This window comes from Myripristis murdjan, chromosome 6 (genome assembly GCF_902150065.1).
Source record: "Myripristis murdjan chromosome 6, fMyrMur1.1, whole genome shotgun sequence".
NCBI lineage: Eukaryota > Metazoa > Chordata > Actinopteri > Holocentriformes > Holocentridae > Myripristis > Myripristis murdjan.
The window spans coordinates 4037442-4054192 of NC_043985.1; the positions used below are offsets into that span (position 1 = coordinate 4037442).

The window sequence follows — 16751 nt, forward strand, 5'->3', positions numbered from 1 at the left end:
AATTCTGAAAGAGTAGCGAAAAAGAAAGAAAAAGAAGAAGAATTAAACCCACAATCTACTTTTTCTTCAACTGCGGCTCCACATTACAGCGCAAGGGACCCCCGGGAGAGTGATTTTAAAGACATTTGGCCTCAAATTATTCTGCCGAATTCCATATGAAACAAAGCAGCAGTTGACAAAGCTGCTGGGTTAATCAGCGGGGTAAACCCTGGCTCTGGAAACAGCTCCTCTTGCTAAGTGATTATCACTGGACACGCTGACAGGGAAATCACAGCATCCACTCATGATTACACACCAGGATAAATGGCCATGAGACTGTAACCAGCTCTGTCTACTGGTTGAAATATCCTCTCCTAAATTGATATTACTGAACATGATATGCCATCAGTGAAGGTTTTTACTGGCTTGTGCTTTTCCACTGAAGATGAATAGCACTGAACATGACTGTCTCTAAGGCTCAGTTCAGTATGTGAAAGATAACTAAGCTGCTCCAGCTCCTTGTTCTTAAAAAGAAGTGGGTACTGGGCCTACTGTAACTCAACACTTTCCATACAAAGACAAGATGCAGCCAAGTTGTCCGTCGCTACTAGAAGTTCTTCATCGCATCATTCAATGACAAACACAAACACCATGAAGAGACAGCAGGGTAGGAAACTAACTTTTAGACCACAGTGGCAAATAAATCTCAAAATTCACCAAATACTATTTTTTTTTTATTGCATTTAAATTTTTTGAATAGAATATGACATCCAAATGATGGCTACTTGTTGTTAGTAAAGCTGTAATGCTGATAAACTCACCTCCCACAACATAGCAGCATTTAATTGGCGGCTAGCAGCAATTTTGCACCCAAATTATCTGACTTATCTTAAGCCATCATAACACAGCTAAGTGGAGTAGGATTAACCTTGAACTTCCACTTTCTCTTTATCCATCTCTTACCTGGCCATGTGGATGGTTACTGTGTCACACCGTTTTTCAGGTCTTCAAGAAAAAGGTTTTGTGCTCCAGGGACTATGAAAAAGTTGCTGCCTTAACTACACTGAAAAGCCATTTCATGTTCAAAACTGTGTCACTCTCTCTATTTAAAAGCTAGCTTTTATTAAATAGCATTAAAAAAAATGTCATTCTGGTTCAAAGGGACCTTCACCAGACAAGAAACGCAGCTGAAAATGACCCAGGTAATATACCAAGCTCACTGGTATGGTATGTTACACAGTTGGTGATAGTTTAAATAACTGAGGGACCTACTGGATGACTAGAGGAACACCTTACTGGCTATTATCAAAGCAAAATGGAGCATGTCACGTCTGCATATACACTACTCACAAAAAGTTAGGGATATTCGGCTTTCAGGTGAAATTTCAGGATGAACCTAAAATGCATTATAACCTTTCCAGGTGAACTTAATGTGACCTTCTGTAAACTTTTGAATGCACATGTCCAACTGTTCAGTGTTTCAGTACTTTTTGCACAAGTTGCTGTTCTCTAACAAGGAGCTTAACGGCAAAATTCACATCAGGTGTTTGATGCTCCAGCTCATTGAGGTCGTATCATTAGGGAACGGCTGCTGGAGACTGGGGTTCCTCAAATGGAGTGGCCTGCACTTTCTCCAGACCTGAATCCCATAGAAAACCTATGGGATGAGCTGAGTCGCCGTGTAGAGGCTGGAGCTCTGTACCCCAGAACCTCAATGTCCTGAGGGCCGCCCTTCAAGAAGAGTGGGATGCCATGCCTCAGCAGACAATAAGTCGACTTGTGAACAGCATGAGACGTCGCTGTCAAGCTGTAATTGATGCTCAAGGGCACATGACAAGTTATTGACACTGACATTTTTTGTTGTGGTATATCCACCACTGTTGTTGGCTTTTGTTTCAAGAAATTGTTTGAGATGAGGAAATCACCAGTGTATGCTTCTACTTAAATGCCCTACTTTCATGATATAATATCACTGTAGCGTGAACTTTTTATATTTTCCATAAATTTCACCCAAAAGCCAAATATCCCTAACTTTTTGTGAGTAGTGTATATTTTTAAAGTTTTGAGTCACATAAACAGAGACTTTTGTAGGAGAGACATTCTGTCAGCGTTGTTTCAATTCCAATTGGTCACCAATAGAGGTCAATATAGGTCATGCATTACATCAAGGTGCGTGAGCTACCGCCTGCCTGTCTGTGGGTGGGTGACCTCGCTGTACGGAGCACTAAGAAGCACTGACCTGGAGTCTGCTGCTGGACCATCTCGGTGAGGTCCTGCAGGTGGACGAGCAGCAGCAGAGATCCGGCTCCCAGCAGCAGGAGGAACCACAGGGAGCAGTAGAGCGAGCAGGGGAGCTTCATGGCCACAGCCAGCAGCCTCCTCCAGCCACAAGCAGCGCCCAGCCGCCTCCACTCCACCGGGCTCATTCCAGCTCAGCCTGATGGGGGCAACAGCGAGTCACAGGGTTAGGGTTACTCAATTATCGTCTCCATGAAAAGACAACAGCACATGACGGACCATTCCAGCTTGGCGCACTTTTATATTTCCCATCCTTCAACATCCTAATGCTGATTCTGGTTGTCTTTACATGCATACACATTGATTAAAAATATTTATATTCCCATAACAGCAGGTCGGGGATATCAGGGATTTGCTCCAACTGCCACTGCAGATCCTCACTATGAACACAATTCTCTTCATCTGAACCTTTTCAAATTTGCAGAGAAGATTCATGAGCCCAACAGGAAGAATCCTGCCGATTTTGGTGACCCCATAACGTTTCAGCGCCACCATCAGGCCAAACGTTCCATTTGCGTACTTGATAAGGTTAGCGCTACTGTTAGGAATGCACAAAAGACAATGTGTTAGACATGTTGCATTGTGGGGTGGATAAGGAGGACTGAGTGATCTCTCATGTAATACAGTCCCCTCACTGATTGGCCAAACTGTTGAACCAATTAGGGACAGAGTCACAAGTTGTTATTGAGGATTCTGGTCATTTTGGGGATATACCCTATTCACTGATGGTACATGTCTAGTTTAAATCAATTTAGTTATTCGCAGTGTCCTGGGTTCAAATCTGACCACAGGGGAGAGAGAGGGGTTGACATGGAGCAAATTGCCTGTCTCTCTCTGCTGTGACTGTCAAATAAAGTAGAAATGCCAAAAATAATCTTTAAAAAAAAAAAAAAAAAAGAAAGAAAACAGCATCAGCGACCTCTAATATGGTCAGTAAAGGTAAAAACACTGCTGTGAATGAAGTCTGCCAATCGTAATTTGAGAACACATCAGAACACCTTTATCAGGATCATAACTTTAACATTTCAACAAAAGCTCTGTCCACCATTCCATATTAATGCATGTAAACTAATGCAGACCTATTTAGGTCTATTAAGTCCCTGCTGCTCATTATTTTGCCTATCTTATGAAAATCTTAGTGCAACAATAATGATGCCATTTATGAAATTCTGGCTACACTACTGGTATCCAGTAAATCTACCAAGGTATCAGAATTAATATGAAAATGATGGAAGGACACCTACAAAAGCTAAACCTAGTACCTTTAATATGTAAATCTCTCAGAGCTAATTCTTTCAAGTCCATTTGAGTTTTATTTCTTCGTCTCAATACATTCTATTTGTTGTATTTATCTTGAACATGCTGTGTTTGCTCCATTGGTTGAATTCTTATCTTTATCCTGTTACAAAGACCCAGTTTCCCCATGGGGATCATTAAAATTTCATCTCATCTTCGCTGGCAGCAGATCATTGAAGTCTTGGTCTTCTATGACCAAGCGGATCAGGGTCTGCAAGACTAATGGGAAGCGGAAGACCAGAGACACTGAGTTAAACCACACGCCAGCAGCATGATGATTTATGACAGAACTAACTACAGCCAAGGGAGAGTGAGGGTGATATGCACGTGGGCCTCGTGTGTGTACACGGATGGTTCAGTCTGGGTAAAGGAAGATGGCAGCTCTGCCAACAAACCCTTCTGGAGTGGATAGGGATGGTGCCAGCCTATTTAAACATACTGGTGCACAAGGTATGTGTGTGTGTCTGTGTGTGTTTACTCTTAAAAGATCCTGCAGAGCATCCTGCTGACTACAAGCTTCCTGTTCCCATGAGGCCATGCAGGAACATCTGTTTCTCTGGAGTGCGGTCAAAGAGCTACTCTCAGCAGGTGTAACTAACTATGGAAATAAGCAACTCAGGTATAGGGAGGCATACACACAAAACTACATCATCCCTTTCTCACACACACACACACACACACACACCACAGCTTGTGCTAAGATTAATTTCTGATATACCCACACAGAGGATTGATGATGGCTTCCTGCTTTGTTCAGCAGTGTTTTGACCTCAGCCAGTCTTCCCCCAGCACACACTCGCATGAGGGGAAAGGAGACTCCCAAAGCACTATGTGTCCATTTTGAGAGAAAAAAAGAGACATAGTTTATTCAGTCCTCAAACAGAGGATAATCAGAGCTATTAACAGAGCCATTACCTACATGGGTAGTCTGAAGTGGACTCCTAATTTGAACAGAAACTCCTGATGTGCTTTACTTTTAATGTCAGACATCATTTTGTAAGCACAAGGAAATATCCTTTTCAAATGGCAAATATCTTATTTTGAAATTCAAATGTAGGCAAATGACACCTGGCTTATCTTTACACAAGTAAGAGGAGTACTAATCTTTTCCATCATTTCATTTTCTCTTTTATTGTATTGTGTAACCTGGTCTAGTCTGGATTTTGGTGGTAGATTCACAGCCTCCTTCTTGTAAGATCATTAGTTGCCAGACAAAGTGACCAGATGGTTTCAGTTTGACAAATTGTTGTAAATTATGGTCACATCAATTCTCCTTGAGAAAAGACACGGTGACCAATGATGTTATCATCCAATAATGATAATAATCCATTGTAGGGCATTTTAATACTGTTAAAAACTGCTTTTCTTGCTGCCTTGTATTGCTTGTATTTCTGGGAGCCTGGTGTTGTTTGAAGATGTATTTTTTTCCTCTTGTCCTGGATAACACTGATGGTGTGACGTCACACTGAGATATTTCCAGCGCACAGTGGAGTTTGATAGCAGAAAATGTGTCAGTGATCTAACACATCAACAGCGAACGTCAGGTTTTGGTGTCAGTTCCTCAGAATTAAAAAACAAGGGCTTCTTTCTGGAGCCGCCATGTTGCACCAATTTTGAGCAATCATACAGGGACGAAGCCATTGTTGCAGAGGCAGAGAAAACACTTTCACTAGCAACAGCAGTCTCGGTAGAGCAGAATACAGTGCAGTCCATTTGATACCTTTTCATCACTATTCAAACACTTTGTTGTTTACTTGTCTCAGTGTCTCATATGTCAAACGAGGCAGAACAGCAGCATTTTGTTGGGTCAGTTCAACTTGTTTTTTTTTTTTTTTTTAAGATCAGCTACTGCAGAATGTCCTGGAGGCTTTTGTTTTGCTGAACTTTCAGGTCTTTCTCGCCAAAATAGGCAATTACTCTCCACTAACACCTCTGATATAACACACGTACGCATGCATGCACACACACACACACACTTACAAGAGAACAGATTAGGCTGACAACACTTGTGTTAGCCAGACACTGTGCCTGCCTCCGTGCCATCTCCACCTGGGGCCAGATTCTCCAAAAAGTTCTTACTAATAATCTTAAGACGTTTCGTAAGAGGAAAAAATGAGAAGTTCATAAGAATGTTCTCAAGTGCTATTCCCCATTATTTTCTTAAGAACTGCACATTATCTTGAGAACTTCTTAATTTTTTCCACTTACGAACTTCTCAACTATCTACCTTTATGTAAACAAACAGCCTCGAGCTGCAACCCACAGCAGTTCCATCTAAAATCCAACAAAACAATATCCATTATAGTCTCAACTTTGATTTGATGTTATAAAAGTGTTTTCTCAAAAATTGAGATACATACTTTGTATTGGACAGCGACGATATTACTAACCTATTAGTTAATGGAATCTAAATATAATTGACACATGAATGGTGACTGGTGGCTAAACAAAATGTCCTCATATAGACTCAGAAACAATATATGTGCCTATATGTGTCTAAATACTGGTTTAGATATTAGGCTGAATTACAGTTTAGATAACGATTATCACTATGTTAACATATACAATGTAAAATTATTAAGGTATTAGCCTACTACATTAATCTATGTTATATAATCAAATTTGGCTCTAAATTAATCAAAGATGTTTGAAAAATAGCTTACCTTCACACAGCATGTGGTTACTTAAGACGACCTTTACCTGTCTTAAAGTTATGATACTATTTAAGAAAAATAGTAAGATAATTTCTTTCAAGAATCCCATTTATTCTTAAGAAAAATCTTAAGAATAAAGTTGAGAACATTCTTAAGATCTTTTGTTTGGATTCTTAAGATATTTTCTTTGTGAATTCAAAAATATCTTAAGATTCTTCTTAAACCCAAACTTAAGAAAAAAAGTGGAACTTAAGAAGAAATTTAATCTTAAGAACCTTTGGAGAATCCGGCCCCTGGTATTTTGGTGAAGGTTGATGATCACTTTGAGTCCAAGAGGTCTTTTTATTCTGACAATGATTGCCTTTTCTTCTGGTATTGACCTGCCAAAGGCTGCAAATGTGAAAATACACATGTGCAAACTGGTGCATTCACAGTGTTTTTGCTCTATTGACACAAACTGTGTGTTTTCTACTGCCAATCTGCAGGCTTTTGTGGTCTGATAAATTGTCCATCAAATATGCAGAGTTGTTTTCAGATGTGTAAAGTGTTTGCCCACCACTCATGGTGGTGAAAATGTATCTATACAGGCACGCAGGCGGAGCCCCAGAGCACTGCAATAAATGTGAATTAAAATAGTTCTGTCATCAATGCTTATTTTCATTATTTGCAAGATTCCGCCAATTAGCTTTTATTAGCCAACTCTTGATTGGCACTGGAAAAAACTGTTTTTTTCCTGTTCATGTTTGTTGTTGTTAGAAATTCAACTTTCCACATATATAAAAAAACAAAAAAGCTAAAAAAGCTAAACGCAATTACTAAGATAGCAATTAATTCATTAAAGCTACAGTACGCAACTTTTACATAAATGAATGCTATGTTCAGTCTATTTTCAATGTTAGTTAAGCCGTGCACCCACAGATAAAACTGAACATTGTAATATTGCAGACATGGCAAAGCTGGTGTCTGTGGCAACATTCCTGCAGCGGCACACAGCCGACCTTTAATGACCTATCTTATGATGACCACACTTCACCATTTATACCATAACTGTGTAATTAGCCACGCATGGCTAATTACCTCAAGTGATGATTCCGTGACTCTTATTTCAACTCATGAAAGATTCTTTGTCAAGGTGAAAAAAAATCTCAAACAAATCATAAAGTGCAAGTCTCCAAAACATTCCACAAGACACTATCGGATTGGAGTAAAGTTAAAATGCATTTATTTCACATGACAGCTCTTTAAAAAAAACAACCAATGTGTTGTGACCCACATGGGTCTTGGTCAGGGCCTCTGTTTGCAGTGATCTGCACACATGGACAGCACTGTGGTAATAAGGCTGATGATGATAATAGAGAAAGCGGTGGTTCTCTGTCAAAGTGCTAATCCACTGGCAAAAGAATAAGGCAGTTGGGTGGAGAGAAAGTGGGGAGGAAAAGGAAATAGGGGAGAGAGGGTAGAGAGAAAGAGGGGAGAGGTAAGAGAGGGAGTAAAATGTATTTTTACCCTGTACACATTAATACAATCCCTCACTTGATCCTAATATTTTATCCATTGATACAAACAAACATCACAAACATATCATCACAATTATCAGTCCCATGTTTTCTCCACAGCTCACTTCAAGTAGCACTTCCACTCCACTGATTCCATGACTCTCAAATTTTTCTTCTTGTGCTTGTTACAACTTAAGATTGAAAGTAGGGATGGGTGATATAAAATAATATCATAAAATAATATAAGGTTATTTCCTTGCAATTTGCCGAAACAATATTGATAACAATATGAAAAAATCTAATGATGACTGTACACTGTATAGTGGACAGGGGTGCGGGAGGTGAATTGAAAATTTTTGAATAAACACATTGGTCTATATCTAGCCTGCTATTTCTTATTTCACCAGTTTAATTCTAGTTCATTCTCCACCTTATTTTAGTGTTTTTACTTGCCAGTTAACTGCTGACACATAGCCCCCTGCTTCCCAGCAGGGCGAAAATTACTCGTGCAAAACTCGTCAGAAAAATTTACAATAAATTATGTCAATAAATCACATAGTGTAGTGGCTCATCCATGTGCAGCTATCACCAGGCTATCATAGAATAGAGCAGAATAAACTTTATTGTCCAGCCGAGGCAGGAAAATTCTCCTCGGCCTCGCACAAACATGTCCACAAAATAAAAACATCACATTAACAGAAAAAAGATCTCTCAATTGTACAAGTCAGTGCATTCATACCCATGATGTATAGCCTGCACTTCCATATAACAGTTTACTGCAGTTCACCACATTAATTGCATTTGGGATAAAAGAACCCTTGTAGATTTTTTTTCTTTGCCAGGGGGATTTTATAGCATCACCCTGAGGGAAGCAACGAGGAAATGTGTTTTGTCGCTGCACTGAAGTCATTCGTGACTGACAGGGCTTTTTTTATGCCCACAACCACTGACTTACTGGTTAACGCTTAGGATGGTGGTATGTCAATGTAAGACAAATTGTCAGCCAATCACATGTTCAGACTAACAATGGTTTTGTGTAAGTTAACAGACTGAGCTGCTGATCTGTGAAACCATGCCAGTTCCACTTCCCGCAGCACTATAGAGATACAGACTAAAGGAGTGCTATCCTCACCAGTGTCACCACATTCAGGTTGGGCGGCGTTAAAAAACAGGAGCTATCGCATGGCAGTCCCCCATGGGGTGGTGGGCCGCTCCGCCCAAAGGTAATGACAGAGGACACATTGGTTGATTTGTACACCTTACAGAGTACCCAACCATTTATTTTTGGCATAAAAATAGTCACATTTAAAGATGATGAATATTACCATAAAATATTAACTATGGGCAGCTTCAATCCCAAATCCTATACTGCCCATGAAAGACTCATAATGGCTAGACTCTTAAACATAACAATAAGCTCAAATTCTTAAAGCCCCAAAGTCAGAGGCAAACTGAAAGTAAGGCAGTGGCATCATGGCTCTTGATCTGAAGTTAACAGTCACTTTGTAGTCACATTTCCTCATTTAGCCAGACAAAAGCCGCTCTCAGTATGCCCATATCATTTCATCAAATCCTATTAATGTACCTCAGTTACTGTATAGTGCAATATTGTGAATCAGACCTCCAAACTCTATTTCAGAGTCTCATGAGCTCTTTTGTTCAAACTGGGATGAGCTGTGGAGCAGCTCTCAGCCTCGTCTCCCCATTCAAAATGAAATGAGTCTGGGACAGTTTAGAAGAGCTTTTGTGCTACTCTGGACCAAGTCTCTCAGGGATTTGACACAGAGTACATCTTGTTATCACAGTTTTAATGGTTTAATAGGGATCCTCTTTTGTTGCTATTGAAAAATAAGGGCATAATAATCAAATGGGATACAAAACCGCATTTTCACCCTTTTCTGCACTTGGGTCTGAACATGAATTTGTGGTTTTGTGGATCATGTGCCTGCTCTTTCAATATTTCACAAAAGACAGCTGAACAAGGAACACTTTTTGAACAAGGTCACAGTGCCAGACATGTTTCTGGAACATTTGAAAATGGGTTGTTTTCTATTTAAATGATTACAAAGTAATTGAGAAATTGTATCATTAGATAAAAGACCCAATTAAATCAAAACACGTCTCAATATCTTAGGTAGTACAGGTTGTGTAACTACAGGTTACTCCAAGGAGAGGATGCAAAAACTCCCCTTCAAAATTAGGCCTCCAACAAATCTATTCTCAAAACACCCCAGGTTGTTGTTTCTGCACTCTACCTGTAAATCTGCTGCGGGGATTTGATGATTCAGCACTACAGGGCATGCAACAGTACTAGCTCAAGGTGCTGCACTGAGGCTTCTTTCCAAGGTAACATGAGCAATACAAATTTCTGTGAGTATGTCTTGTTACTGAGGCGTGATGGTTAGTACCTTAAAAAAATACATGGTGTTTAGCTGGATGTGCGGCTAGCACTGTCACAACCAAAAAGCACACCAATACACTTTCATTTATAAGGCTCACTTCATATTTAGTGGAGCCTCTTGTCAGGGGTTGAGCTATAACGTCCATTTACATTTAAGTTTGAATTTACATTTAAGTAAACGAGTAAGCATATTTGGTTGCAGTGACTTGCTCAAGCACATTGGCTGCTTTCGATATCAGTTGTTATATGATGAGCCCAGTCAAACAGTTTGACACACAATAACAAAAAATACTGCAATGCATCCAACAAACAAATAAATCAATGTGTTGGGGTAATTTTGGGGGCCATAGATGGCGCTATTCTTCAATCCCGTATTGGGATGGGTCATGATGATGGGCCAATTTTACAATAGTCACAAAATTGAAATAAATCAAATAGCCTAGTTTGTTTGACCCTTGGTAATAACATGAGAGCGATTTGTCAACAAATTATTGAATAGTTCCCTGTGATAATCGAATGGCATTTTTCCTGAGATACCCATCCCTAATTCCAAACTGCCGTCAAAACAAGCAAACTTTCTACTATTGTAATATGAAGTAAAATAAACCAAGACTCATATTCCATCAACATAAAAGCCATCAATGTAGTGACAATCTACATGCTTCAATTCCCCCTGAATCTAAAGCCAACACATAGTTCAGCAGATTGTAACTGGATATTGGAAAAATAATCAACTGATGGGACAACTGTAATCCGGCCCGACGATCCACTTCCAGCTCTCTCAGATCCTCGTTGGGTGAAATGTTTTGCCCGGTGACCTTTGACCCTGTTGCCCCAGCCCAGGCAGAAGACACTTTCATCAGGTTTGCCAAGAAAAGCCTATACAGTGGAGAGTCCCGTGGTTCCCAGATTAACATGACAGATGGAGAACTCACAGAGATCAATAGCTGTCTGCGCCCTCCTCTGTCTGTGTTGTCTGATAACCTGAGGACAAACATAACGCTCTTTGCTGCAACAGGACAGGGTAACACATCATCCATCACGCACTGTATCCACAAATACTACCTCCCTGAGGTGACTCATCAACGCTCTGAAATAGGAAACGATTGGTAATATTGAACTGCTTTGAATGAGTTGTGCTGTATCAATATTGTGACTACAGACTTCTCACTGCCTAACAGAGTGAGTCAGCTGGCAGCAGCTTGAGCTGCAAGACAGCGTGAATATTCGAAGTTACACGGATCCCGTGCTAGAGTTGAACAAAAGAGACGAAAGTGAAAATTTTCAACTCTAAATTTGGAGACCCAGAAATGTCAAAGAGGATTGTGGCTTATCTCTCCACACTCCCCAAGTAGGCTACTGCCTTGGACTGTCTTGAAGGTGTAATGAGAAGGGAGCTGTGATACTGTATTCGGTTACAGAGAGACCTGCCTCGACTGCTGCAGCTAAAAAGGTTGTTCAAATAGGGTCAGAGTAAATTACATAGCCAAAGCTTTTATGGCGAGGGAGCCATTCATCACAATGTGCTCACTGTTGTCCAGCAAGTTCTGCTTTAATAGCTGACCTATCTTAAAGGTGAGGATAAACAAACTGCCTGGCAGATGTTTATCTTCACAGTGGCTTTACACTCTATCCTGCTGTTGTGGGGCAACATTCAACCTTTTGTTCACCTTGGTTCCTTTCTAGTGTGATTTTAATAAACACAAATACACACTGAGGTCTCCCCTATAGGCTATCCCATATAAGATTATAGTTTCATCAGGGAATGAAAAAGGATTAATCTACTTAGTTCACATTGAAGGGGCTATGGGCCCTTTATTGTGGTGGAGGAGGTGGTTTATCAACTCATCGGATTTACAGATTATATTCACGATTATATTTCTGGTACTTTTATATGTCTATCCAAATCATCTGACACACATTATAATATACTTCAGTTGAGATGCTTTATCAAAGCTTAGAAAACTAGGCCCTTGAACTGTTACCCCTACACAATCTGCACAACACAACTTTTGATATAAGAAAAATGAAAATTAGAGCTGTCACAGAATCTCAAAACTGAAATCGTATTATTTTCTGGGAAAACTTCCTGAAGTAGGCTACTCCCAGACAAGCCAATGAGGTGTAAAAATAGGAGAAGTTTATCTGTGTGTCAGGACATAACTGCAGATTTCAATGTTGTTTTCAATTCTGTCCACTAATGAGTACACAAATTGGCAGGAAGGCTCTGACTACACTACTAACTTCACTAAATGTAATTAAATAGTGGATGACGTGTGTGTTATATGGACGAGTGCCATTTTCTTGCTGACGTGGAAACTGAATTTCTTTGTGGACAATAAATGGCACTACTCTTGTAAATACCATTCTTTTACAGGAACAAGGGGAGAAATTAGTAGGAAGGGAGGGAAAATGTAATAGCTGGTGTAAATTAGTCTCATTCCAGGCATCAAATTAAGACCTACTGATCTGGAAATTTCACTGTTACCAGCATGCTTAAGAAAACTCCAGGGACGGAAATTAACTAATTAATTTGTATTGGGGCTTTTACCCTCTCGCAAAATGATTTTGGGGACATTTCATTATATTTCTGTATTTCTCCAACTCACTTTTATAATGTAATAACATAAGCTGCACAGCTAATGTATTGCCTAATGCTCACCAATTTTTTTCCCCTGGTCAATTTCAATTTCAAGAAGAGTTTGGGAACATTTGTCCCAAAACACATGTTAATTTCCCACCCTGGATTTTTCCTGACATGTAATTCTCAACAGCGGTGGCTTCAGAAAAATTGCCCTTGACCTTCTTCTGAACTCTAAAGAATTAGGCCTTGTGATTTCAACAAAATCTTTTTTCTCCTTTGGTGAGTTAGGACTAGACTAGCATTACAGTTTGAGTGAATAGGACCCATTTTCTCTTTTCATATCTCAGTCTTTATAGCTTAGCTGTGATCGAATGAAAGCCATTTTCCCATTTTCAACTGCAAAGCACCACAAAGTGTCTCTCCACAATGATGATGATATTACTGCAAACACTTCTGAATCAGTCAAAGGGACTAAGGTTTGGAGACTCCAGAAGCAATTTCACATTCAATCCGAGCACTAAGGGTTTCAGCTCTAACTAAAAGGAAAGTAAAATGTCTTCAGAAGCAGCTTATTTATCAAAATCACTTCTTACTTTTCTCATTTTGCATTTCGAGTCATCATGGCCTTGCTCAAGTGATGCTGTACAATCTGAAGGACTTAAATAACACCGCTGAGATTGAGCCACAAAAGTGACAGGCACAAATACACAAATGAGCAGTATTGAGCCCAATTGGACAGTTTTGGTTTGCATTGTGTTGGGAAAAATGGACTTGGGCGGATGGACAGGATTTGGACTGGTTTACCATGAGTTGGGTGGGTTTTTAAAGGCATAAATATGAGATGACATGAGGTATCATCACTACCACCCACCAGCTTGCTGTATAAAACACACATAAGCTGCATTTTAATTCAGTTGTGTTGCTTGGACCGTTATCATCATTTAATTTTTGACATAACATGGCGTTGTGTATTCCTCCCTCTCTCTCTGTATGTGTGCTTGTGTGTGTGGTGGGGTTCAGTACAAGTTTGCATATTGTTGTGTTGCAGTTTACCAAGTTATTATTATTTTTTTTTTTTTTCGTATTTGAGCTGTCCCTTTATTTTTCTTTATTTTTAGGGCAGAGGGCAGAAATGAGGAAAATAGTTTTATCTTTTCATTCTATTCTGTTCTCTTAAATCTGCATTCTCGCACTATTCTGAAAACTGAAGGTGTTCTTTATTATTATGTCATATTGAAGAATTGTGTTGAGCCACATACTGTTGCTATTGTTTATTAATTAATTTGTCTTGTTTAATATTGATGATATTTGGCATCATTGCAAACAAGTGACTCACCAGCCAAGTCAGCTTTACCCTGATCATTGATGTTAGAATATAAATGAGCAATGTGGCACTGGATGAACTCTTAATCAACTGAATTTTACCATGGTTTAAATGACAACCTTTAATACAGTACGGTGACATTTTATTGTGGACCATGGGAAGACTAGCTATTGCTACTGCATTAACTCATAAGGTTCCTATAATAACCTATAAATCTTCATATCGTGACCACCGGCACAGCCTACTCAGACCGGAGGGGTTGGGAGAGTTGGAGCCAACATGACACAGCTTGCTTGTGTAGTGGTTTGTTTTAAAGCATCAGTGCTCAGTGTGGAAGCTTAGCATCCATTAGCATAACACTAAAAGATGCATAGCTGGTCCCTGGAGTCTTGTTTCTTCAGGATGGGGAGAAGCCATTACAAACGTCTATCTGTACTAGGCCTGCTCACATCAGCCGAACCCGAGGGACAACAGGCTACGAAGCCCAGCAACAGCAAAGGTCACTCAAAGACAGCAGCGGTCGAAAGGCAAGCATCCGAAATGTCCATGAAACCAGAACAGAATCCCTTTTTGGAAAGCAAGGATGTCTTTTAAATGTATTATTAATGCATACAACCCCATAAATAACTGTCCTTTGTAGATTATTTGACGTCGCTGGTGAAATAATCCTGGAGTGTGGTTTTTCTCATTAGCGTGGGGTGGAGGGATAGTGTTTCCGCTGTGACAGAGGGCATATGTTGAGATTAAAGGTGCCTGTGGTAATTGAAACCTAATACTGACTTACTGAAGAGCACAGTTCAGAGAAAGCACAACTGAAATGGAGCATCACGTTTTGCTCACAAGGCTGCTTAAAATGATAGGGTTTGCATGTTGAAGGGGAAAATAACTGACTGCATGAATTAAATGAATAAAATCATAATTCCAGCTAAGACACTGAGAGAAAAACGTCTAACTAGAAAGATGGCACACAGTAGAGTGCGTACCTCAGCCAATGTCACACAGGTAAAAAAAAAAACAAAAAAAAAAAAAAACAACAAAAAAAAAACACTGGCAATTCTTTCTGTTCATGTTTTTAATTGAAGATAGTGTTTTTTGTTTAACAGGTATTTCAGTTACACTTCACAATAAGAGTACAACAATTAACGTTAGTTAATGCCGTAATAAACATTAAGTAACAGGTAATAAACATTAAGTAACAGTTAACTAACCGTTACCTAATGTGTCTAAGAATCATGTACTAATGCTGTTCATGCTAAGGTATTAATTTATATGTTATTTAAGGGTTATTGTAGATATTATTAACATTAGTAAATGCCATAATAATCATTACCTAACAGTTAATTAACCATTACAGCTTTAAGTAAGGTTAACTAATGTTAATTGTTGTACTCTTATTGTAAAGTGTTACCTGTATTTCTGTTCCTGGAGATATGTACCTTATGTGATAGGCCACACCCACTACTGCACCAATCAGCATGGAAGGCTTATCAGCTCATTCTTGCCTCATGACCAAACTTTTTCCACATATTTTTGCCGAGTTTCCCCAGGAAGTTACACACCTTTCTGTCATAGGCCACACCCACCGATACCCCCCACTCCCATTCCTTGGGCCAATTAATGCTCTTTCTTGCCCCATGATCAAGCTTTCCACCAAATTTTGCCATGTTAGGCCAATCAGTCACTAATTTCTACATTAACTAGTCCATAGTACATCACAGCATTCAAACTGTGTGGGTGTTATTTCAAGTTCCTGTATATTGAAAGAACACTTTTTATGAACCGCTACAATAAGCAATGTCCTCCAAGCCATGAGGTTACCAAAATGCCACAGACGAGCACAAAAGATGTATTCCTTCATTGCCACTGAGTGTCCAGCTGTCTCTGAAGGTCCACGATTTTGCAGCACACAAAGGAAAGCTGGATATTAAACTCTGATAAAACATTTTAAATTTGGACCACTCTTACCGCCATATGACTTCATCAGTCAACCTTCATCGTTATCTAACCCAGAAAATCCACTGTCACTCCTCTTTTCATTATTGCCATTATTATTAATTGCAAACAGACAGGATGACTGAAAATGACAGCAACCGAGACAGGGAGAGATAATTACACTGCCCTAGGTGAATACACGATTGTGCGTGACCATTATCTTCAAATAAGCCTGATTCACCATTCTATATTAACACACCGGCAAGGTTTGGAACTGCATTTTATGCTCATTTTGCTGGGTGCACACTGTCCCATACAGGCTTCTCTACAAGGTGGGATGGATTAATATGCATAGAAGAAAACAGGCATATAAACCAAAATTCCAGTAAAAGCATTTTAATAGGTAGAAATATGGTGCAGCCACACACACACACACACACACACACACACAAACACACACACACAGCTATGGTGTTCCGCTGGCTGATCAGTACTCAGTGCACATATGACGTACACAGATACCCAATGCTGAAAGAGGAGATAAAAATTTAATTGTTAAATCACAGGCATTTACATATTTTATTAGGATAATGCTCATAAAAACTACATTATCCATCCTAGCACTCAGCTCACCCCTACGTCTTTATGAGTCATTAATTTCCTACATTTCCCAGACTGAACCCTCAGAGGACAAGCCTTGACCTCTTTTATTCAGGTGTTCATTATCCGTATATGTTACAAGGCACCTGAAGACAAAACGCAGCAACTGTGGGCTACGCCGCCTCTC

General features: G+C 39.6%; 1 protein-coding gene across 1 annotated transcript in view; it reads right to left on the reverse strand.

Moving 5' to 3' along the window:
• The window catches only part of LOC115360515 (carbohydrate sulfotransferase 8-like), a 57830-nt gene that overhangs the window by 36570 nt on the left and 4509 nt on the right, over window positions 1-16751 (reverse strand). The window contains exon 2 of the mRNA XM_030053479.1: window positions 2219-2416. Within this exon, the coding sequence (XP_029909339.1) occupies window positions 2219-2405 (187 nt within the window). The 5' untranslated portion in view covers window positions 2406-2416. The remainder of the gene's footprint in view (window positions 1-2218; window positions 2417-16751) is intronic.